The sequence below is a fragment of the Monopterus albus genome, unplaced genomic scaffold (assembly GCF_001952655.1).
Source record: "Monopterus albus unplaced genomic scaffold, M_albus_1.0 scaffold243.1, whole genome shotgun sequence".
Classification (NCBI taxonomy): Eukaryota; Metazoa; Chordata; class Actinopteri; order Synbranchiformes; family Synbranchidae; genus Monopterus; species Monopterus albus.
Window position 1 is genome coordinate 212,666 of NW_018128123.1, and position 24,076 is coordinate 236,741.

The following is a 24,076-nucleotide window of genomic DNA, read 5'->3' on the forward strand; positions in this document are numbered from 1 at the left end:
ACTCACTGAGTTTAGTGAATCTGATCAAACGGCTCATTAAACATGCTTTTGTCCTTTCCAGTATAGACTTGATATTTAAGAGACAAATTACCTGTTTGAATGTGACATACAAGTGGCGTGAGGGGCTCTTTCCTTGGCAGGAACATCTCTAGCACAATAACGTCTGCATCCCATTTGGGTGTTAAATTTTCATAGGTCTGTCTGGTACTACGTAGGCAGGCCTGTTTGGCCTAAATCTCCAAAGCTGCTTGTATTCAAGTGGAGCTTAGCTGCTGAATCCAAATTGTGACTGTACGTCTGCTAGAAGTACATCATCGCTCATTTGGGTGTTCAAAGTTTAAAATCTGAGCTTTTCTGGGGGAACCATTAGAACACCGTTGTGGATTGGTGTTAACTTCCATAGGTCGGACGTTCATTATGCAGTCCTTGAGGTCAGTCCGATTCTTTCTGCTTTAAGCTGTACCTGACAAGTGTAAGTAGTCCTGTTTGAAGATGCTGAACCCGACCTAACCAGTTGGCTGCCTGCTCCAGAGTCTTGGAAACTAATTCAGCGTTTGCTTCGGTGTCTCCATGGTTGCAGTGTTGTGTATAGTAGGCCATTAACCGGGAAAACTGGTGAGTATTTCCAGTTTATTGCCTTAATGTTTGCGTAACACGCACTGTTCGGTTGTCTTGCTGTTGTAACTAGCATTACAATAAATGCATTCGATAACCTATATCGGGGGTCGAGTCTGGCAAAACAAGCTAGCCTATGTGATAGCTGTTATAACGTAATTGGCGCTTTTGCTAGCGTTAAGCAAAGACAAAGGAGGACATACGTTTACGATGGCTTACTCTTAACCACTTCCCAAACGTTTTCCACCGTTTTCATATTTGATTTGATAGCTTTTAAAACACGTTTCCATCGGGTGTCAAATTGAGGTGCACAGGTGTCTAAATGACTTCACCTGAATAGAAATGGATGTAGTCTGTTTAAGTTGGTATGTGTACGCCATGACAGTTTCACCACTATAATACAAAAACGATTCGTTCTTGTTTTAAGAACAAGAACTTCTCGTCATATATTCACTAATTTGCTTTAAGCAGATTTAGCCTACGTTCATAATCAGTTTTCACTGCCAAACAAGTTCTACAGGTGCAACTAAAAGTTTGAATATCGATGTTTTTTTCGTAATTCAAAAAGTGAAGCATACTGCATAATCTAGATTCATTACAAGTGGAGTACTTCTCGGTAGCACCCCGCTTTCTATGCTAGTGTTTCACGATAAGCTGCTCATGTTCAGCACATGAGACGGGCAGATCATTCTGAAGATGGAGGTGTAATGTTTTCATGCATTGTGTCGGAACTGTTGTCAAATGAAGAAAATCATGACCATAACTAATGGAATTTTAGACTTTACACCACTGGTGTTTCAGAATGTGCTGGGATGAGTTAGAGAGCTTTGAACATTTTACAACTAAACAATGTGATAGGAATGTTAGAAGAAGAGAGAATCACTGAACATGTGTACACCAGAAAAAACGCAATCATATGAGAGCGTTTCAAATAGTGTTTTAAAGGTAATCCTCCAATCGCATCACATTTTGGTGTTAAATATCAACCATGAAGTTAAAACGCACAGGGAACCCACAGTGACGTCACAACGGCAATTGTTCCTCCAGTGGATGTATCCTCATTTCCGCTCGTTATTATAATCACAGGGTTCATACAATCTAAAGCAACGGCCATTAATGAGTGATGTTTAACAGATTGTGGATATTTTTAAACTATGTTACCAGTTAGGACTGCCCTTTAGGAGCTTATGGTCAGTGTGACTGTGACATGGGAAGCAGTGCTATCTATTTGGGGAAGCGATCAGTGCAGTCATGTACATGCTATTAAGGGTGGAAAAAGTTATAGTAGTTGAAAAGATTCTAGATAAAGAGCCTATGGTGCTTTTCCTTGTTTTCTGACTTATCTACAATGTTACAATGGTGAATTATCATCTTAAACGTGACCTAAAGCTAAAAAAATGAGGTGTGTGTTTTAATACTTCTATGCAGAAGCAACTGGTTTATACAAGTCTCGTAAACTCTCACTCCCAAGACTATTTTTTCTAACAATATAAAGTATTACCTGATGATAGTTTAAGGATCTTGTTGATTGGTCACAATCTCCAGGCAGTTGCGCGTTCATGTGAACTTGCCTGACACCCAACGGTGCCATTTTAAAAGCAGAATCTTTCGACTGCGTGCAGTTTTGTGGATATATTTTCCCTCCTGCTGCACTGTGACCAGAGGATGTGGAGAAAAATACAGGGCCCGAGGTTACTGCATGTCTGGGAATGTTCCTGTACAGGGACTCGCTGTTTTACCTGACCAGGTCTAACCTACCGCCAGCCAGTGAACCCCCCTGGAGCAGTGAATGATCAGCTCATCAACACTGGATTCCCCTGGAGCACAGTACCTGTTTGTTTTGACTTTTAGAGGCCAGTGTGTCTGCCACATGTGATGTGTTGCTGGTTAATGAGACAATTAATGACCCATGATGTTATTGTCAGTGCTAAGTTACCTGTTGTAATTAATTTCACTACTTTGAGACTGTATGTGGTCGTGTGGGGGAAGATGCAGCGACCACCGGTTGGATTTACTGACCTTGGAGCTACTTGAAAGGGAGTGATGTTACTACTTTGTAAGTTTAAAAAACACATTGCATGACTGTTAATGCCTTGTTTGTGTCAGAGAAAATTGTTATAAGGCTAGAAAAGGTTCTATGTCTGCATTATGCCAGTTAAAATATGGGGTTTCTCAGTTACCCACTTTGTTTAGAGTGTTACACATCTCTTTTCATCAGTACACGTACTGTTGTTTACCAATCTATGGAAGAGAAAATCACATTCATTAATGCTGTTGTTGTCCATCACTTTTTATTTATCTTTACTGGATGCTAACCATTTGATTTTGAAGGTTGCTAAGGGAGAATTAATATTACTGTGAACAAAAGTGATTTACAACGTCATAAATATTATTCTAGTGGGTGCTGGTGTTGTCTTTTTTTTTTGTCAACAATCTCAGTGAAATGATGGACTGCAGCTTTGCTCTTAAATCTATTTGCCCCAGTGCAGCCCTTAACTGGAAACAGTGATACACCCTCACCCCGGGCTCGCCATGTTAGCTGACCTCACAGTGAACAGGCTCCATTACATACTGTATTAATATTTGGTAGCAGCAAGTTATTTTATATTTAGGATTTGAGGACAATATAGGCTCTTTATTTTTGCTCTTGCATTTTGTGAAGTAACATCACATTTTAAGGAAGCAGTTGTGAACAAAAAACTTGAATTTTAAAAGTAATACAGTTCATTTGGCTTATTCATTATTTGTATTTTGTTTCATTTGGTATTTACAGTTATAAACACACAACCAAACCAATGTAGCTAATTTAGCCTATGTACCTGGTGTGACTACAAGGTAAGCACTAGTGCACACTACCTCTGAATTATGCATGAATACGTTCCATTCTGCTCACATTGCGTGAATGCAGCATTATTGTAACATGAGTGGAGCCATCTTTAATGTTATGAGAAACACCTTTCCTACTATGACAAAGAAAGTAAAATAACCAGTAGCCCCTTAGACACTACCTTTGTAGGGCAGGATTGGTACGCCTTTATTCCCTCTGGTTTTCTGTGTGTAAGGTGCAAAGCCGGAATGGCGGGCCATTTTCACTCCGCTCTTGCTCATCTAATGGATGGTAGAGGCAGTTTATTGTCCTATTCTGAACTATCTATGAAATACAACTTATCTTCACCAAGAAATACATATGAGAGGATTATTCATGCTGTTCCCTTCCAGCTTAAACAGATGGTGTCACAGGATATTCTGTACTCTTCTGTCAGGCCAATAATATGTCCTTTAAAGATCATCAACATAAATGTGGTTGATGAGCAATGTTCTGACTCCTTTATCAGAGCTCAGCATCTTAATATATGTTATCCTTCACCTGCAAGAAGAAACTATGTATTTGATGGTCTTAGGCCATATGGCTTGTGAAATAAGGAAGAGGTACATCTCGTTCCCCATAATTCCTGAAGCCAAAGAGGTGCATTTCAAGATGCTGAATGAATTCTAATATGGATGATAACTGTTGTACTTTTTGTAGCTCTGAAGCAGAGACCACAGATCATTTGTTTTTCTATTGTAATCTTACATTAAACCTTTTGGGCATGTTTAAATGACTGGCTCAGGTCCAAAATTGATTTCTTGGCACCTTTTACTTTAGAAAACATCAAATTGTGTTCTGTTGCACATGAAGCACACGGCACCTAACAATGATCAGGTGGTAAAGACCACACTGTGAGTACACTTGTATATCAGGGTGGCAAAGTTAGAAGTTCAACCAGATCAGTAAAACTAGGATTTGGGCTAAAAGATAGGACTGGCAGTATTCTACAAGATGTTGAATTCTTGGTCAATAATTTTATAATTTTGACAAAATATTATATTCATAAATGTAAATAGAGTAAAAGGCAACCTTGTTTAGTTGCGTTTAAATATGAAATATCCACACTTAAGAAATCCCTGGGTTGCATGAGTGGTAAAGGAGCCTGGAATCTTTTATCTGCAATCAGTCACTTTGATTTACTCTAATCCCCTGGTTATATATGTTTAATTTAATTTATTTATTTCAGTTGATTTATTCAAGATATTCATCTGTGTATGATTTGTTGTTCAGTCCCTTGTGGGTTCTGTAGAGCCAACAAAGCTACATCAGCAGTTATCTCTCCCACCATTGTTTTTTTGGTTTGTAGACTAAAATTTACATCACAGCTGACGCAGAGCGACCTCGTATCTCACCTCTGGTGCGGAATGCCGGCCTGCTGTCTGAATTCACAGGCTGACCCGCGATTATACCGCCCTTAGCTTGATCTGTATGAACAGCACAAGGGCGGGATATTGGCGACTCTTTGGAACAGCAGTAGTGTGGGATCTCAGTGTAAAAACGGCTAGTAACTGTGGCTTGGTAGCAGAAATTAAGCTGAGTCCCTCATCAGATGCTGGCAAAATAAGTCACTTGAACATTGTACTGTGTATAAAAGATTGATCAAAGACAGTGTTGACATAGTGTAAGAATTCAGTGACTCATTTACAGTAAGTGCACTTTGTGAACTTGAAAGTACCTATGGCAGATTTGCTTGGTGGAAAGTGTGGTTTATGGGACTCCATATATTAGAACCACACTTAACACAGGCAGAAATGTGTAGTTCAAAGCCATGAAATAAATGTATGAATGTTCAAAATACTTAAGCTTCTCATACAGCCTGTTGTTTATTATAATTATGCCACATTTTGTGCAACCATATAGGTAATCAGATCTCTGTGAAGCAGAATCTCCGCCTGCAACATAAACATGGATCAAGAGCTCAAGCATGGAGTGCTGAAGACCAAACAAGAGGGGCATCCTTCTCCAAGACAAACAGTTCTGGCCACCCAATGGGATTCTGTGAAGTCAGTCTCCGAGGGCTTGGCCCAAGAGAGGGCGTACCAACAGCAACACATGCATATTGGCTACCATGATCAAAACAGATATGTACTGCCTCTGAAGGAGAATACTGACAACTTACAGCACTTTGATGGAGAGGATGAAGATACAAGTGACAAAGAAACTGAAGATCTTAAGGTTTATGATAGCCTAGAAGTACCATCACACCCTCCTGCAAAGAGGCACCCCACCCTCTTACAGACTGAATATTTGGATACACAAATAGATGAAAGACAGGGAACTAGGTAAGTTACACAATTTCTGTTTTGTCCAGCAAAATAGCAACTCCTGGTGATAACATCTGAGCAAGTACACAGCCAGCATTAGCTCCAGATAGAAGTGTGTTCTGTTGCACATGAAGCACACGGCACCTAACAATGATCAGGTGGTAAAGACCACACTGTGAGTACACTTGTATATCAGGGTGGCAAAGTTAGAAGTTCAACCAGATCAGTAAAACTAGGATTTGGGCTAAAAGATAGGACTGGCAGTATTCTACATTCTTCCTATTTTTAACAAACTCCACAAAAAGACTGAAGCCAACTGACCTAATTCATCTCTTTCATTCTCTCTGTCTGTGTCACTCAGCTCCAAATCTGGTGGCATTGTCATTTTTGGTAAACATGATTCAAAACAGGAGTAAATATTTTTGTGTGAATTTGGTGCAAGGTGGTGTGTGAGACTGAGTCAAAATAAACTACAGTGTGTGTGTGTGTGTGTTCATGGGTGAGAAAGGAACATAATATGGCTTACTGATAGATTTTTAATAGTTTTTATACAAAAGTAGAGCTCTGGCACAGGAGAGTGAGACATATCAGTCTCTGGATAGACTGACAACACAAATTGGCTTTGGTCTTTAATGAAACTTGATGATAATAAGAAAAATAAAGAATATCCCCAGACATATCCTGAATGACAATACAGAACTGATTTTGATACTCGTAGTTATGCAGTGTGGCCAGTAGGTGGTAGTAATAACGTTAGTAGCACAACTGCTAAAAACTGTTCAAACAGAACCTGATGCCTTTATTTTTTGGTGACAACAGTATAAAAATAGCTTTGCTAAATTAAATTTAATAAGTGGAGCATATATATTGTTGTGAAGAAGCGCTGACTGATCACGCTGTTGGCTGTGTAGCCTTGTCTTGTAGAGATTCAGTAAACATGTATCATTATAAACACTATTCAGCACAGTGAAATCTGTGCTTGACGACCTTGTTCAATTTGCTTATTGAACTGGACTGTCACATTCACTGTTTATGACAAATTAATTAAAATTAAGCAGATAATAGTACTGCTTAGATGAAATGCACCAAGAAGAATGGCAGCAGCAAACAAACCTTTTTCTTTTAAACAGCATGATAAAAGATAAATAGCCCTCATTCATCACTTATCAATGTAACACTGTCAGTTTTTTAATGAGATGAAGGGACTGATCATACATTGTAGTGAGAATGGCCTAATTCAGGTGCTTTCAGAATAACAGCTTTCATTTGAGGTCAATTAGATTTTTGTTTTGTTTGGGCGGATCACAATAAGTGGTCACTCATGGTTCATTAACAAGGGTTATCATTATTGTACAAGAGATCTCTCTTTTGAGGGAGCAGAGGGAAGCATCTATGGTAAGGACAACGCCTCATCTGTTTTTGTACTGTGGTCGGCTCGTACCGTTGTTTTCTCTTCTCTTCAGTCCAGACGCTGCCTGATAGTCATTTTCCCCTAAAATAGAAAATGGGTTTTCTCTGTTTCCCCATCATTAATCCGTGCAGATTGATGCCCGCCAAGTCTGGGTCTGCTTCCAAAGTACATTGTTTCAGAGGAAAATGACCATGACATATTCTCACAAAAGGCTCCATTTCATAGAGCTGAGGCAGTGGACACAGTCCCGTTCCCATTATCATCTTCTCATAGTCCTCTCTACTGCCTCCTCAAAGCGGGTAAGCCTTTTCACACAATGCCATCGCATAGTTTACAAACCCAAAGGGCATTCCTCATTCAAGCAAAAGATTCCTATTTAGGCAACTCCATTCATCCCTTTTTTACTATATTTTACACCTGTCTCACTCCACATATTGCAAAAGGATATTTGTGTATACTCTGTATGACCAGTTTTTTCATTTTCCTGTTCGATGTTTGTCACAGTATTTCCACTGGCTTTTGTATTAAGGCGTCTGTATCTTGGGCAAGAAATAATGAGCTGTGGTGTTTTGCCACTGTTAGAGGTGTCACGGCCAGCTGCATCTTGGCTATAATGCATTCTCCAACTTGTCTGAGTCATTAGAGAGACATCCCTTACCCTTTTGGCCTCATCGAAGTGAAGTGTCCTACACCTAGGCAACTCTCTCACCAATGCACAACATCACGGAAGGAGAATTAGGCTCCCCTCGTCCTCCCAGTAAGCACAACAAAGAGGCTCTCTGCTATTTATTTTAATGAGATCTTTTCATCACCATCAGAAAGAGCATTTTAGCCTGCAATTTTGAAGCCATTTCATAAGCTGAAAATTGCCATTTGTGAACCATTCCCCCGCTAGTAGCTCTCAAATACACTCTCATTAGTGATCCTAGAGGTGAAAATACGAAAATTATCTGTAAATACGGGCTCATAATCCCCCTCATCTGTTTCAATTTCAGAAGTCTCTGATAAAGCCCAGCTCTCTTTGTTTGACGACATCATGATTCTAATAACGGTGTAATGCCTCTTGTTCCTTTGACCTCTCGATAAAGGCCTGTGTGACATTCAGGTGTCTGTAAAACCTCCTTTAGATATGGAAATGTCACTACCAAAGCTGCTTATCAGCAATTAAATTAATTACCAATAATATCATTAAGAATATACTGTACTTACAGTGTATGGGCACAGTCTTTTTTTATAATTCCATTTAATTTCTTCTATTTGCATAATTAATTGAGCAATTGAGCTGTAACTTAGTGATGAAAGTATTAATCTCAGGCTGGTTTAGTTGAACATATAATCCTTGTTGTCTTTCTTTACCTCACAGCCAGCTGCTGTCTTATGATGCCTATTCTGACCTGCGCTATGACCCCAACTGGAGGACCAACCTAAGGAGAAGCGGCCACTTCCATGGGAGTCCGCTGATTTCCGAGGAATATTACCAAGTCCCTGAGGATAAATCTAGACAGTCACGTGCTGACAGACAGGGACTCAAAATAAATGGAGGCTATGCATACATTGACACAAGTTCAGCAATTGTGGTGACTCCTCAGAAGACTGACAGTGAGTCTGCCCAGCCGTACCACCTGCACCCGCAAGATGGTCAGACTAGCTCAGTAACATCTCCCCACTGTCATGACCATGCTTTTCAACTTAGATCACCCGAAGTTGACCTTTTAAGGTCACCCAGCTTTTCCACGAAAAATGAGAGTGACAACACTTTACAGAGAGGATTCAGAAAGAAACGTGAGAATGGCTATGACGGTGCTGGTGAAAATGTTAGCAGGGCTTCTGAGCTGACAGGAGATCTACGTGCAGTAGAACTGAGACGCACAAAAGGAGGAACCATTGAAGCACAGAAAATGAGCGCATCGACCTTGGCAAATCTTAAGGTTATATCAAACAAAAAGCTAGAAAGACAGAAGGAGGACATAGTGGAACGCAACAAAATAACTCTAGGGCGCAACACGTCCAGAAGTGGCTCCTATGTGAGGGTGCACACACACAAGCAGGAGACCCTTCATAATGTGAATAAGGTGTGTATAGAATGTAGTTTCCTCAACTAGTAGTATCTGCTTATGGTTAAAATTACTGAATGAGAAGTTGATGTTTTTAAGTGTGATAGCAAACGCAGACAGCTCAGTGATGTTCAGCCTTACGCAGCTCTCTTGAAATAAGCTACAATTACAGAAAACAGACACTAGGAGCTGCACTAGCACTGCTAATGATTCTTGGACTGCCGAGTTATGGTTACACTTACTTGATTTAGGAATAAGTTTGACTGGGGACAGAATACTGAAACTATTGGAAAAAGATATAATATTGAATCTACTGGCCTCCTTAAATTACCTTTTATCTTTTACTATTGAAATTGTTTTGGGAAATGAACAGAAGAGTTTGTGATTGACAGGTCTTAGATCCATACAGATGGTGGTAATGTTGTGTTGGTATGTATTTTATGCGGTATGTAGTAGTTGTAAATCATGACTGCAGTGACTTAACCCGTTGAACCTTAGCTAGATTCACTAATGGTATTCAGATCTAAACAGAGGTCAGTTGTGGGGGTCGTCAGTGCAGATGCACAAAGTATGCTGCTGTTTCTTAAAATGTTTTTTTATAGATCTGTATATACTGTGCACTCAGGTGATAAGAAAAGTAGGCAAATGTCAGTATGTTTACTGTTGAAAAGGTTATTCTAATCTTGGAGACGCTGTTAATGAGCAGTTGCTTGAATACTGCTGTCTCGTGAGCAGAACATAGGCCGGGATTGTTTGTTTCTTTGTTGTTGTTTTTTTTTTCTCCTACTTCTGCATCAGCCAAACATATGCTCATTTAGTAATAATACTGGTACCCTTTATTGTCATCTCAGACAACAACTAAGAAAATGTCCTATGATGTTGCTCTGACCCAGTCTGGAAAATTAATTTGGCAAAGGAGCATAGCTGTTTTCATCTGCCTTCTCCTCCACTATATGAAAAGAGCCATGCCTGGCTATGCAGTGGTTATTATGAGTTGATGTGTACAACAGGAACATCAGAGACGCATGGTTACCAATAGGCTCTTAGACATCCCTGCACCTGGCACAGTGGCATAATTGGTCAGGATGGCCCACATTCCCCATTTGTCGGGCCACAAGACTGTTTGCTGGATATAATACCCCCAACCTTGTTCACCCATCTGAGCCCCAGCTCTCTACAATGTCTCATATCATCACCATTTACATAGTCAAGAGCCGTTAGCTTTGTGCAATGGTAAACAGAGCCAGAGCCTTTCCCTCTCCTGAACCCTTATGTTTTGTGATTTTCCCTCTGAATTCACTTGTTAGTTCTCCATTGCCCTGCCTCCCCAAAGACGTGTCTTAATGGGGGGCACAGGGCATAAAAGAAAGGGGCAACAATTTGCATAGTCTGTTTCTTGTTTTCATTACAGAATTAATCCATGAACTGTGTGTGTTACTGCAGCACCATGACATATCAGCAAGGCTTATTAGCAAAAGTTGTGAAGCAAAGGCAACTGTATTTTTTAATAAAATAAACAGTGTGTTGCGACATTGTGATTAACAAGCCTACGTGGAAAGCCACATGAAAACATAATTAACACCAGAATTAACATAGTCAGGTTTCCCAAAAAAAAAGTAACATAAAAAACAGTTAACATCATGACAGTTAACAGTGTGCCATACGCTGGATTAGCATTCCTCTGCAAACTCAGTGTTTAAAGGATGTTTGACCCATCATTTGGTCCCAAAAGGGTATCAGGCCATGCTATCATAAATCATCAGTGCCTCATAACATGCAGAACTGTTTTTCAACCCTAACTGTTCTAAAAATGTACATCCAGTGATTCCACAGACAACATTACATGGGCAAAACGCAGGCCACCATGTTGGCTGAAACCCACAGGTACAGTTTAATCTGCTCAGTGCCAACAAGACAGCTAAGGGCCCCTATTTGCTTGCAGTAATTGGGATGTCTGTCAGTGTTATCTCTGTTCAGCCACATCGGTCGTTATGGTGCAATGAAGTATCAGAAGACCTAACACAACAAAAAGACTCAACTGTGCGTTCCAGAACCGCCCACCCGCTTAGCCTGCAGCCACACACCCACCACAATGGAACTTCTCTTTGACCTGTATTATTGGATAATTAGAGACTGAATTTTTGACTTGGTACATTTTGTTTAACTGTTAAATTACACTGAAACACACTGAAATCAAATGCCCAGACTAAATAAGACAGTGTCTTCAGGTTATGTCTCATGGTCAGACTGGATTTTGTTCTCTAGTTTGTTGCTCTTTAGTTTCACACACTAAATGAGCTATTGAGCAGCTGTGGAGGTAGAGCGGGTCGTTTCCTAACCGGAGGATTAGCGGTTCAATTCCCAGTTTGTCCAGTCAACGTGCCGAAGTGTCCTTGAGCAAGACACTGACCCCCCAGTTGCTCCCGGTGATGTCACCGGTGTGTGAATGTGTGAGTGTTTGGGAGTGCGAATGGGTGAATGGCCAAATAATGTGAAAGCGCTTTGAGTGTGCTGTAAAAAAAAAAAAAGCGTAGAAAGGTGCTATACAAGTATAAGACCATTTATTGATGATCAAAGAAGTAATATGAGAATTTTATCTTCTTCCATCAGTTTTCGATTTTTGGAAAATTCTATATTAAATATATATAGAGAGAGACATCTTAAAAAAACAAAAACACCTTTTTGTAATCTTTTATCAAAAAGCTTGCCCTGCTTCCTCCAGCTTGTTTGTTTCTCCTTGCACAAGATAGCCACATTGTAAATCGCATCAGTTTCACAAATCAATATGAGTCTAGTCCAGCCAATGGCTAGGCCCTTTTCAATAATCCATTTGGTCTTTTGAAGAAAGTGGCCATCTGAAGGCAACTTGTGATAATTAGACCTGTTATTAAATGTACACAATTTCCTAATGCAGCAAATGTTTAGCCCAGCCAAGTGGCAGAGCGGCGGTAGCAATGATTGGCTTCATTGGAGCTTGGGCCTCCTTTGATAAAGACAGAAGCAGCAGATCAATCTTCTGCTATTGCACTCAGACCTCAGAGTTCCTTGTCCTCTTGCGGGCCCTCACTTCAAAGCCAGGGGAACATAATGTACAATCTTTTAATAGCTTTAGACCAAAGCTCTAGGGAGCTCTCTGCCACTGTATACCCTGCCTCAGTCTAAACACCTAATCAAGATTACCTGGGCTGGCCACAATAGCAGCTAAATGCAATTCAAGATCCACAGCCCCTTTGAAGTCTTCATTGCGAAAAGCAGATGTTTCCTGGGTACAGGAGGTAATACAGCTAGCTGCAATTGCCAGACTTTGTTGTGACAGCGTCTCGCAGAGAAGCAATTAGGTGCCTCCCAATTTAATAGAAAAGATATTACACAGCTTACCGTGCTCAAAATGTAATACAGGCTTGATCATTTGCTTGAAATGATTGGGATTTTTATAATGGGGGACAAAAGGCAATGGCAGGGGGAATAGGTAAAGGTGAGAGGCACAAAGTGTTTGTGTGTGAGTGTGTGCGTGCACTGCCGAACATATAGTAGTCACTGACAGCTGCTCCAAATCTTCAAAGGATTGTCTGTAACTGCACCCAAATGTCTTAAAGCTTCTCTGGGACTGAACCTGTTAACCCCTAGGGAACCGGTACAGGGTCCAGTCGCACAGTACTATTTTGGGTATGTATGTTTAGGCCAGCCACACCTTTCAGCACCCTAGGACTTAAGAGGTTAAAGAAAGATTCCCCTGTTTGGATGGTGAGTTACAAAGCATCAGCTTGAAAGCCATATATGAAGGACCTTACAGCTTATATAATGAAGCAGCTTTAAGTGTGGGTGGTGCCCTGAACTTTTCTGTGGTATCTCAGCATAAGAGTAGCACCTCAGCCTATTAGATGCAATCACAAACCCACTTATTAATAGATATTGTTACAATTCAATCCACTGATTCTTTGTGACCTTCAGCTATTGAATCTCACAGAATTAGTAGCATTCAGTGGAAAAGTCTTCAGCCTGTCAATACCATTGATCCACTCAGATGGTCCTCTGCCACTGAGGGGAGTTTGCAAGTTAACTAATTGATTTTCATTAGAGCATTAATAGAAGATATTTCCACAAAACAATACATTAGGAATAACTGAAACAGTAAATGTGTGTAATATGGTAGACACTGATGGTAATGAATGCAATATTGATCCCCCTGCATAGGTGAAGATGTGTAGTTTTTACCAGGCTTTAACAAAGGCTTGTAGTTCATGGACAGAAAAAATATAAAGGATTTTTGTTTCAGTGTTCTTCTGTATCAGCATGTTGCTTGCTTTGTGTGTTCTATCTAAAGGCGCATGACTCTTCTAAAGAAACGGCCAGCACAGAAAATCAAGAGGATAGCTCAGATCCTGAGCTAATGTGGCTCCAGAAAACACAGCAGTTGCAGGTAGGAACCCCCCCCCCCCTTTTCACTTGGTTGACAATGTCAGTCAAAAATCCTAGTGCCATAATCTAGTAAACTCTAGTTTGTTTTGCAGCATCGTGTTGTATGGAAGCATAATTAGCTACATTGTAGTAAGGGTCACCTAACCGCTGCACAGCAGGAACACTAACAGCCTGGCTTTTAGTTTGCTTTAGGGTATGTGGACCCTTTCAGTGATGATGTTGTTGCAGTGGGGCTTGCCAGAAGTAATTTTAAAATAAAAAGAGGAATCAGATTGAAAAGGAAAGGATCGGAGAAGCATTATTATTTCTAACACTCGATCATCCACCTTAACACCACCAAGCAGAGGAGTATGATTTTTCCACTGGAATGGGAAAAGCTGGTGTTTGTGAAAATCAGCAGCATTAGATGCACGAGGCACATGCTCATAAACCTTCTGCTAAATAATTTGGTCAGATCATGCAAAGAAGAGCACCACCCCTTCTTATACTTTGGAAAAAATTGTGTCTTTTACTCAAAGCTCATGTTCATCTTTTGTTGAATTTGTGGAGCTGATGCTTTGCTCTTTATGTTGCCTTCACAAATAGCCCATGCTATACTTTGCAAATTAGCATATCTCACAGAAATTCAGAAGAGTTTAAAATATTCACATAATACCCATTTATGAATATGACAGTGGCAAAATTAGACCCATATTTAGAGGTGCTTGTCTGGTATTAAACAGTATTGCATTTGGGATTTTGCCTTGTGTCTTGGTTTTGTGAATTAACACTAATGTCGATCTTTTATTGCCAACATACATTGACGAAAAAATGTTGTCCTCAAACCCCATGTCACCCAGCTCATCAAAGGGAAGAAAGCCCAGTGGAAAGAATATCCCAGCCGCTCTCGACAACAGCAGCCCCCTGCTCCAGGGGTCAAAGCTGAGCAGGAAGAATGTTTGAGCTCACCATTAGCAAGGCTTCCTGCTGTAACTCAGCCACAACCTCCGACAACCACTTCAACACAGCCCTTGCCCCCCACCATCCACCTCAGCATCAGTCTCAACACTTCATCCCAGCTTCTTTCCTTGCTCCAGCAGAAGGGCCAGGATGCCACCATCAGCTTAGCATCTCTTCATGGTCATCATCCTTGGAGCCTTGAATCCAAAGTACAACCATCCTTGTCCCAAGGGTATCAACAAACAGATCCAGGAAAGAGCACCCACATGTCTGGGGAATGGCTAAATGCCGAACGTCACCACCGACACCTGGACAGTAGCCCTGAACAGTGGCAAAGGTGAAGCATTTATACTGTTTTTAGTGACCAGAGATGAGAAGATATATTGTACACTACAGCAATCACAACGCACAACTTAGACCACAGCGGTGTGGTCTACGTAAAATGACAGAACCTGCACTGAGACAAGGAAAATGAATTTAAAAATATGTCTAGCAAATGCCATATATACAATTGTAATAATGATATTTGAAATATCACAATATAAATGTTAACTTTTTATGGATTATGATGGGACCTTTGCATTTCAGGACAAGTGCATTAAATGCGCCGCTGTCTTATGAAGGAGAGGACCAGAATTGGAGTCCAAATGAGGTTCACACTAAACTTCCACAAAACTGCCGCTGGACACCCACTAATACTTTGTCACACAGCCCACATTCTTACGCAGTTCTTCCAGCTATAGGAAAGCCAGTGACAGGAAAAGATCCTGAGCTAAGCCCTGGTCAGTGTGTGAAGACAACCTACCCCCTCCATGGCAACACCTCTAACAGCTACCTGCTGCAGATGGAGAAACAGAAGCAGCTGAGGACAAGAGTTACTTATAAGGTTGGTGTGTCTGTGTGAGCTTCATTTGTGTCCTGAAAGGAGAGGCACTAAGTGGTGAAATGTTTTCTTTGCTGTAGAAGAGTCATATGTGTTTCTGTAGTGTATTTTTGTCTGTCTAAAACTATCTTTATGTCTGCCATCTACTGTATGACACACAGATACACATGCTCACAATTAGTGTGGAATTTATGCATTGTTTATAAAGTGGCTGGCACAGGTCTTAATGAAAATATGTGCTCTCAAATCAGCATGAAAATTGTGTCATTGACATAATTCCACTATGTAGCCTTAAATGGTAACTAAATAGGCTGCAGGCTGGTTCTTACTGCTGCGACATAAACATTCAGTGACATGGAATAACTTGGTTTGTCTGCGAGGTAATAGCCATGTAGAGTATATACAAAAAGTTGACAAAAATGTACCCTATTCAATTGTCCCCAAGCATTTACAGGCTATTTTAAAGAGAGCTCAAAGTTCCAAAATTTCACACAAAGCATACTGAATACTTCTGTTGAAGAAAAATAACACATTGTGCAGTTTCACCTCACATAAGTTACACATGAATTCTTAAACAGAGTGGTATTCCCCTTTAATCCCCACATACACCAGAGGTTACACAAATGAATGCCCCTTTGAAGTCCCCAGTAATCCCCTCAGCTGTCTGGACTGCTTAATCCAACCAGAGTGTTTCAGCGAATAAGAGTACAAAACATCAGGTTAATTGTCTAGCTCTACTAAGATACACTTAATTGCTATAAGATGATGACTATATAAACCGCAGAGCTGCAAGCTCTGAAAAACCATTTGAAGATGTGTTAGAGGATAAGGTGATTAGAAGGGAGAGAGGCTGTGAGGCACAGGGCCACTAAAGATGTCCATTTGCATGATCATTGCAATGATTTGGCTGTTGTTTTTACCCTCTCCTTTGATTTGTGAGAACGAGCTGTGCAGTTGGGTCCTGAGTAATGACTCAGCAATCCTGCCCGTTCCAAGGTAGTTCCATACTAGTCTACAGAGTAGCCATATTTATGTCATGGCTCCAGGAAGTACTTGTTTGACAGGTGAAGCTTGGTTCTGGTTATAACATATGAAAACAATGTACAAGGTATACTGTATTTAAATACAAAAATAGGCCTACTGTTGCAAAAATACTTTGTTTTACTAGTCAAGTGTCTCTGGAGAGGTTAACCTTAGCAATTGTGTAAACTTTTAAAATATTAATATTTTAAACAATTGCAGGAAAGAGGAGAATTTAGCTAGCAACACAGACAGATTGATTATATGTACAATGTATCCTATTTATTTGATGTTAACGCTAATAATGTTATTTTTAACAGTGCTAAGTGTTCTATACTTTCCATACCACCTAACAATAACAACTGAATTAGGTGGACCCACGAAAGGCTACAAAGTATGGTTAACTGTATGTAGCTGTATTCACACTGGAGCCTGACATAGCTCTCCTGTGGCGCCCACCGCTCCCCACACCTTGACCTCCCATCTCTCTCCACCATGTTAGCCATCATGTCTGACGAGATTACAGGCTCTATTTGTAAAGCAGTTTGGCTACAGCATGAAAGCAGATGAGCGGGACTTAGGGGTTGGGGAGAGAGGGGAGAGGGCTTGGAAAGAAAGGTACCCTGTTGTGTGCACGGCCAGTGACTAAAGCAAACTGAAATCCTTGTTCCAAAAAGGAGCCAGTACAATCTAGAATGATTAGTTCTCTTTTGTCTGGGGTAGCTTGAGAATTTCATGCACACATTGCATATACACATGGTCACACACAGAGCATTATCATCACCAGCACCTGCAAAGGATCAGGTATGCAGTACCTATGTATCTTTGGCCATATTACTTGTATTACTTGAACTTCAGCTCACCACCAGTGTGCCTAGGAAAGCACTTTATGTATATGCACTATATAAAAAGCTGTATATGGTGCTAAGGTGAACTCTTTTAATAAAAGCTCACACACTGTTTACACACTCTAGGTTTCTAGTTCCATGTTAATGAACTTTGATCTTCCTAGTAAATAACACTGATGCACAAATGAATATAAAATAGTAATACTTAAATAATACATTAGGCAGTTAGCATGACATGGACAGCCACTGTGCTTGAGCAAACAGAAAAGAGCACTACTTACAGAGATGCAAATTTACTATCAACATCCACAGAAAAAGACATCATAATACAGAACATGTTGTTTGACTGAGAGGTGATATCAATGAACAACAGTGCACAAGCAAGCATCCCTGAATCACTTTAATATAAAAATGTCATTAAACTAAATCAGAAGTCTACAGCCATGCCATGTTTCTGTTAGCGTGGTCAAAGGTCAAAGTAGATGAGCAATAACACAAATCTAAATAGGCAGGAAAATCACAAATCTAAGGCACTTTAAAGTGCTTTTAGCTAAATACTAAGGTCAGCGACATGCTCACAATCACAATGCTAACATGATGATGTTTCCAGTAGCAAGCTTACTTCACCATTTTACTTTAGTTTGTTAGCATACTAACTTTCACATACTGTAGGTCCGGGCTTCAGCAGCCACATCAAGGCTATGACAAAATCAGCATTTTATCACTTCAATTCAATTCAGTTTTATTTGTATAGCACCAAATCGCAACAAAGGTCATCTCAGAACACTTTACAAAGACCTTACTATTATTATTATAATTATAAAGGCAAATCCAACAGATCTCCCTTGAGCAAGCCTTTGGCGACAGTGGTGGGCGGCCTTCTGCCTCGACCGGTTGGGGTAAGTGAATAGAGGAGAGAGAAAAGAAAAGAAAAGCAACAAGACACAACAAACAATCAAACACTGGTCGGGTTGATGTGGCCAGTGAGTGCTCATCAGAGACATAGAGCTCCAGAGCCAGAGCAACCTGCAGAAAGGTACAGGGAGAGAGAGAGGACACACTGCGGGAGAGAGGAGACACAAAGTTAGTGATGTGTAATTATGACATATATGATATATGGTGATTTTATTTTTCTCAATGCACCATTTGAATCCTATGAGAGACATCAAAATTGCACCATCCAAGATGGATGGAGAGGAGAGGAGAGGAGAGAGCTCTGCATCATAGTACAGCCCTCAGCCTAGGTCTATAGCTAAAGGATGGTCCACCAAACCAAACCTATCCGAAATGCATGTCTAATCATTTCATAGACACCACTACATGGGCCCAAGCGAAGGCCGTCCTGTTGAATAGAAACCACTGGTACATTAAATATACTCGGTGGCAACAGGACGGCCCAGGCCCCTTGTTTGCCAGTTACCAAGACGGCTGTCAGAAGACAACATGCTAAGTACCTTTCTACCCTCCCTCACTGTCCTACTAGGATTATATTGAAAAACAACAACGCTATATTAACCTAACTATAAGTTTTATCAAAAAGGAAAGTCTTGAGTCTAATCTTAAAGGTAGAGAGGGTGTCTGCCTGCTAAACTGAGACTGGGAGCTGGTTCCACAGGAGAAACATAGCAAGATGAGGAATTAGTCAGCTGGTAGAATATGAAGTCAGAACCAACCAGACCTCATGTCTGTTCCATTTCTGTGAATTTGACAGGTCAGCAGAGGCATACAACAGCAAAGCAATAATTCTAGTTTATATATATTTCTCCATACAAAACCTGCAGTCCCTCAAACGGCCACTAGAGGCTGACTCCTAAAGGGAGTCAATCCCCAGAGACTCCCATGTTAAAATGCTCAACTTTCCATCAGAAATAAACATGTTTACAGCCTGGTACAAAAAAGATTTTAGTCTCTTTACCTAATTTCTCCTTCCATGACAACTGTACAGGGGGTGAACATTTTATAACTGGCCTATTTAAGTTATATCGAGACTAAAAATTACACATAATTAAGGGTGTGGCTGCTTTGAGTGACAAGCAGAAGGGTCATGCCATAGGTATCTGGTCGCAAGCTGTCTAGCAAGCTCAACTTACACTCCACCTCTTTGCCCTTTTTTGGATTACACGTAGCAGGTGAACTGAAGCGCTACCAATATGGTGGTGGCCAAGCTTGAGCTTCAGAATCACTCTTCAGAAAACCAGTGGGTGACATCACAGCTTTTATATACAGTCAGTGGGATGCAGTAGTGTCCCTCACCCATCGTTCTCAACTAACAGAGCACCTTCTGGAAATCTTTTATAGTGTAGTGTGTTTTGTAATGTTTGATCAGTGTTTATACTGTACATGTCCACATGTTGTTGTGAAGAAGAAAGGAAGGGGTGTTACAAGATGTTTAGTGAAGACAGTGTCAGTCACACAGAAGCCCTCTCTCACTTTGTTGGCTGCCAGGCATATGTCTATCATTTCCTGTATTATTGGTGATTTTATTTTTCTCAATGCACCATTTGAATCCTATGAGAGACATCAAAATTGCACCATGAAATTGGATCAAAATTGCAGTCTGGGATTTATTGTTTTTGTCATGGTGCCATTTTGACAGCCATAAAATCAAGTTCAGTTTGACAAAGGTCTGCTTCAAATTAAGTAATAAAAAGTGTCACTTTGTGTTTGATAGCACAAATAGGATTTGGCTATTGCCAGCATTCAAACTTCAGACTCTCCTTCTCTCTCTGTCTCTCTCAGGCATACTCTCTGAAAGACTACAAGCAGTTGAACCTAGATATAAATCTGCGAGGTCTGGGTCCTGACTATGCAGCCATTGAAAAGACAGTAAGTACTGACCTGCAACATTGGGCATTGTCATATCAGAAGCTGCACAACTAGATTACATGGCTGTGAATACAATTTGGCTGTATTGACCTTGGTGTTTAGAGGGTGGTAGTGTATCCTGTATTTTGGATCACAACTGCTGATAGGTCAGTCTTGGTTGTATTTTCCCTGAAACTTTAGTTTTGGTAAGGTGGAAAACTTCCAGAGAGGTGTGTGCCCCACACTGAGATCTTAAGACACCCAGCGAAAACTCTTGTGCTGCAGGTTCCTTACAGACTGACAAGAAGAGATGGTCAGATTTACTGTATGTATGGAACATGATCATAAAATATATCAGAAACAATTCAGGTATTTTCCTCAAATATTAAAAATATAATTGATTAAATGCAGATCCAAACAACATCTTGAAGAATGAGGATGCTGAGTAGATGATTTATAATAAAACAGCAACATAGGGTCAATGTGTATTGTATGTATAATGAAAAATAAGCCAGACTGACCCATCCAAACAGGTACACACACATATGGATACACTGTATGTATACATCCATCTTATGATGAATTATAGCTTGTCACTAATGTGAGGCAATAACAAGAAAGCTGTTCAACATAGTGCAACTATTTGTTTTTCCTCATCCATACACAGTAGGCAGTAGGTGAAGTTGTGCCAGAAGTTTTTGCTTTGCACTAATGAGTCAGAAATCTGCTACAGCATGTACGTAGCATCCACATGTCTGCTTTCCGTATTTTGGAGCCTCTTTGGCCTTTAATCGGTTTTCTTATCAAAAAAGAGAGTGATACAGAAGAACATGATACAAAGGCTGCCCTACAGGTTATACTGATTTGTGTTTAGGCAGTGTCAGCTGAGTAACTTGTACAGAAAAGAGTGATTAAAATTCAGCTGGACAAACATGATTAGCTGTCTCCTGTGCCTAAATACTGACGTTCACTATCAGCATTGTGTATCCGCTGACCCTCTTCATATTGTTTGAGTTCATTGTTCAAAGGCCCCCATGTTGTTTCACACATAAAATTACATGTACAAAGCAAATGAGAGTACCCTTAAGTTAAGAGATATTTATGCTTTGATATATGTGTTTGGACAGGTTAAACCACGTTGAGACCTGTCTGTCTCCAGGGCCAAGCCTGTTAGTGAATGATATGTGTAAATGTTGAATGGACAGCACCGTTTGGTTTTGTTGTGTAGTGTGGAGAGGCTCTGCTGAGGGGATACACAAAGAGAAGGGCCTTAAGGGAGAAATGGCTCAGTTAATTAAACCCTGTTTTATAATCTGCTTCTGTTTCTCTCTCCCTTTCTTCTGTCACACTCCCCTCTCACTATTTCACCATCATCATGCTGAGAAAATGAAGCGACAGAAGCTGTATTCAAATGTGATCTGTGAGCAGAACAAAAAGATAAGTAGGATTCCCTTTCTTCTGCCTAAGGACCCGGAAGGCCATGACAAGAAAGTTCCCAGGATTAAGGTGTGTGAGCGTGAGAGAGAGAGAGAGAGAGAGAGAGAGAGAGAGAGAGAATTGTAGCACACCTCTTTCAGAACAGGACTGTCTGTTTGTGGTTAGTTGAGAGAGACACATTTTGACTTAGCAAAATGAAAAAGAACCAGACACTGTACATTAGAGAAACAAAACCACGACATGTACAGAACGTGATGTGGTGGACAGATGTTTTGCAGCTTGTGGACGCTAAGTAGTAAGTACATCTGCATATACGTATGTACAGCATACAGTACATGTCTCTCTTTTTTCTTGGTCAATTTTAGGCCTTGGAATATGCCAAGACTATAGCCAAACCCCCTGTACAGTCTCAACCAAAGCAGAAACAGAAACACCCGTCTGGAGGCTTCACTGACGATGATCCTTACTTGGAGGAATTGGACGTGTCCCAGCTGGCCACGCTGGGACTCCTTAGGAAACGGCATGAAGAAGAAAAGCAGGCTGTGGCAGTCTTCAAAAACATACACGCTGTTTGAGGTTGCTGTTCGTGTAAACAGTCCATGGAACCCATGTTTATACTCCCAGGCCTAGGAGACGTGGGTCACAACATGCCGCTTCATTACATTAGTTAGGCCCGGTGTCATATCAACAAATCATTCATACATATACTTTTATATGCATTACTCTTTCATGCACTGGAAATATAGATAATCTTTGAAAAGCCTGACAGCCTCAGCCAGTGCCTTGTGTTACTTTGAACACTGTGCTACCAGGTCATGTTTTACATTGGATAGCTTTGGTGCACACATAGAGGGCGCTGTTCTCTGAGCACAGACGGACATAAAATGTCAAAGTTTCTGAGGAGGATAGAGGAGAAAAGAGGGAAGCTTGTTGATAATGACTAACGTTCTTGCCCTCTACATTAAAACCAACAAAAATTTTTTTGTCAAAAAGCAGTTAAAAAAATACATAACAAACACATGCACATACTGTATGCTTTGTATCAGAATGTTAACATGGTTGGAAAAATATCTGGTTTTTGCTCTGAAGAAGAACACAAGCAGTAGCGTCCACAGACAGACACTCCCAGTGAGCTCGACCATGGTCTAATTTGCTTTAGGTAACTCTCTCAATGTTCTGCAGTTAATATGAAGTACACTATGGCAAAAAATAAACTAAGTACTCACATTGTTTCCTGATGTCTGAACAGTTGATGTCATAATGACACAGTGTCATGTCTGGCAGAGATGATAGGCTGTGCTGTGAGCTCTTTGGTCAAGCAAAGAAAGCAGGCTGATTGCCTCTTGTTGTCCCTTCAGTTTCCAGGAAGCATGATTATAGTAGGCCTAGTGGATACCCCACTCCGTTACTTCTACAATAACTCAGCTTATGTACTTCTCTAAGTGTCTGGTTTCCTGGAATGGATAATGCTAATATCAAGAATATACAGTACAAATGATTTCTGGTGTTTGTGTTGCCCATAGATTCCAGAGAAATGCCACCAGTATATTTACAATGGTCAGTTTGTAACTTGGATTTTGGAATTTGTTTTTGCACTAATCCTGGCAGTCACATTAGACTTTTGTCAAAGAGAAGCCTCAGTAGAACTCATTCTCAAAACTGTCACCAAGACATATTAGATAAAGTGAAATTAATTTTCAGTACCCACATTTCTGAAGTACTGAGCTACTAAAGAAGAAGCAAAGCGCAAGCATTAACTGACTGTTAAAGGAGCTGCTGCTTCACCACTTTAGGTACTGATCTGAATTAAAAAGTGAATAAAAAGGTGGAGACTCTTTTCTGAATCCATGCCATATGATTGCAGAAATAACTTCTCTTCAGTGGAGCTTTCTGCCCTAATAAAAGAACTGAAGGACAATTATGCTATAATAATAAAGCCTGCAGATAAAGGAGGAGCAGTTGTTTTGGATTATGGGAAATATATTACAGAATCTCATAGACAATTCTGCAATCCTTATTATATTGAAGAGCTTCTAACTAACCCTCTTACCCCAAATGACAGTAGAATTGAGGCTTTTTTTACATAATGCAAAACGTCAGTGCTGGATTAATGATGTATGTTGTGTGAACATCCTCAGCTGTGCAACGTTTTACATGCTACCAAATACCACAGGTCATGGGTTCAGTATTCATTGGAGTGATAGGAAGAAACTGTCCCTGTGCCTGGTTGTCTTGGTGCACAGTGACCTGTAACGCCGTCCAGAGGGGAGGAGTTCAAACCGTTTGTGTCCAGGATGTGAGGGATCTTCTCTGCCCTCCTTTTGACCCGCGAGGTGTACGGGTCCTCTATGGAGGGCGGGCTGGCACCGATGGGTCTTTCTGCAGTCCTGACTGTCCGCTGAAGTCTGTTACTGTTTGGTTGCTGAGCCAAACCAGACAGTGATGGATGAGCAGAGAACAGACTCAATGATTCGGATTCCTCTGGTGGGGGGCTCCTAACGTTTTGAGAGTG

The 24,076-nt window shown here is 40.6% G+C and overlaps 1 protein-coding gene across 3 annotated transcripts; it reads left to right on the plus strand.

Annotated features, from left to right (window-relative positions):
* The first annotated feature begins 107 nt into the window (after positions 1-107).
* jhy (junctional cadherin complex regulator) lies at positions 108-23,262 on the plus strand. Of its 3 annotated transcripts, XM_020620617.1 has the most exons (10): positions 108-615; positions 5,345-5,766; positions 8,523-9,231; positions 13,538-13,633; positions 14,472-14,908; positions 15,160-15,353; positions 15,387-15,457; positions 20,062-20,148; positions 21,471-21,633; positions 21,930-23,262. In XM_020620617.1, exons 2-9 carry the CDS (start codon positions 5,390-5,392, stop codon positions 21,507-21,509), a joined length of 2,010 nt encoding a protein of 669 aa, XP_020476273.1. In that variant the 5' UTR covers positions 108-615; positions 5,345-5,389; the 3' UTR covers positions 21,510-21,633; positions 21,930-23,262. The 3 variants fall into 3 exon arrangements, with proteins under 3 accessions (XP_020476273.1, XP_020476270.1, XP_020476274.1); XM_020620614.1 differs by having other exon boundaries at positions 15,160-15,457; XM_020620618.1 differs by lacking the exons at positions 20,062-20,148; positions 21,471-21,633; positions 21,930-23,262 and having other exon boundaries at positions 109-615; positions 15,160-15,223; positions 15,309-15,387.
* Positions 23,263-24,076: the final 814 nt, after the last annotated feature.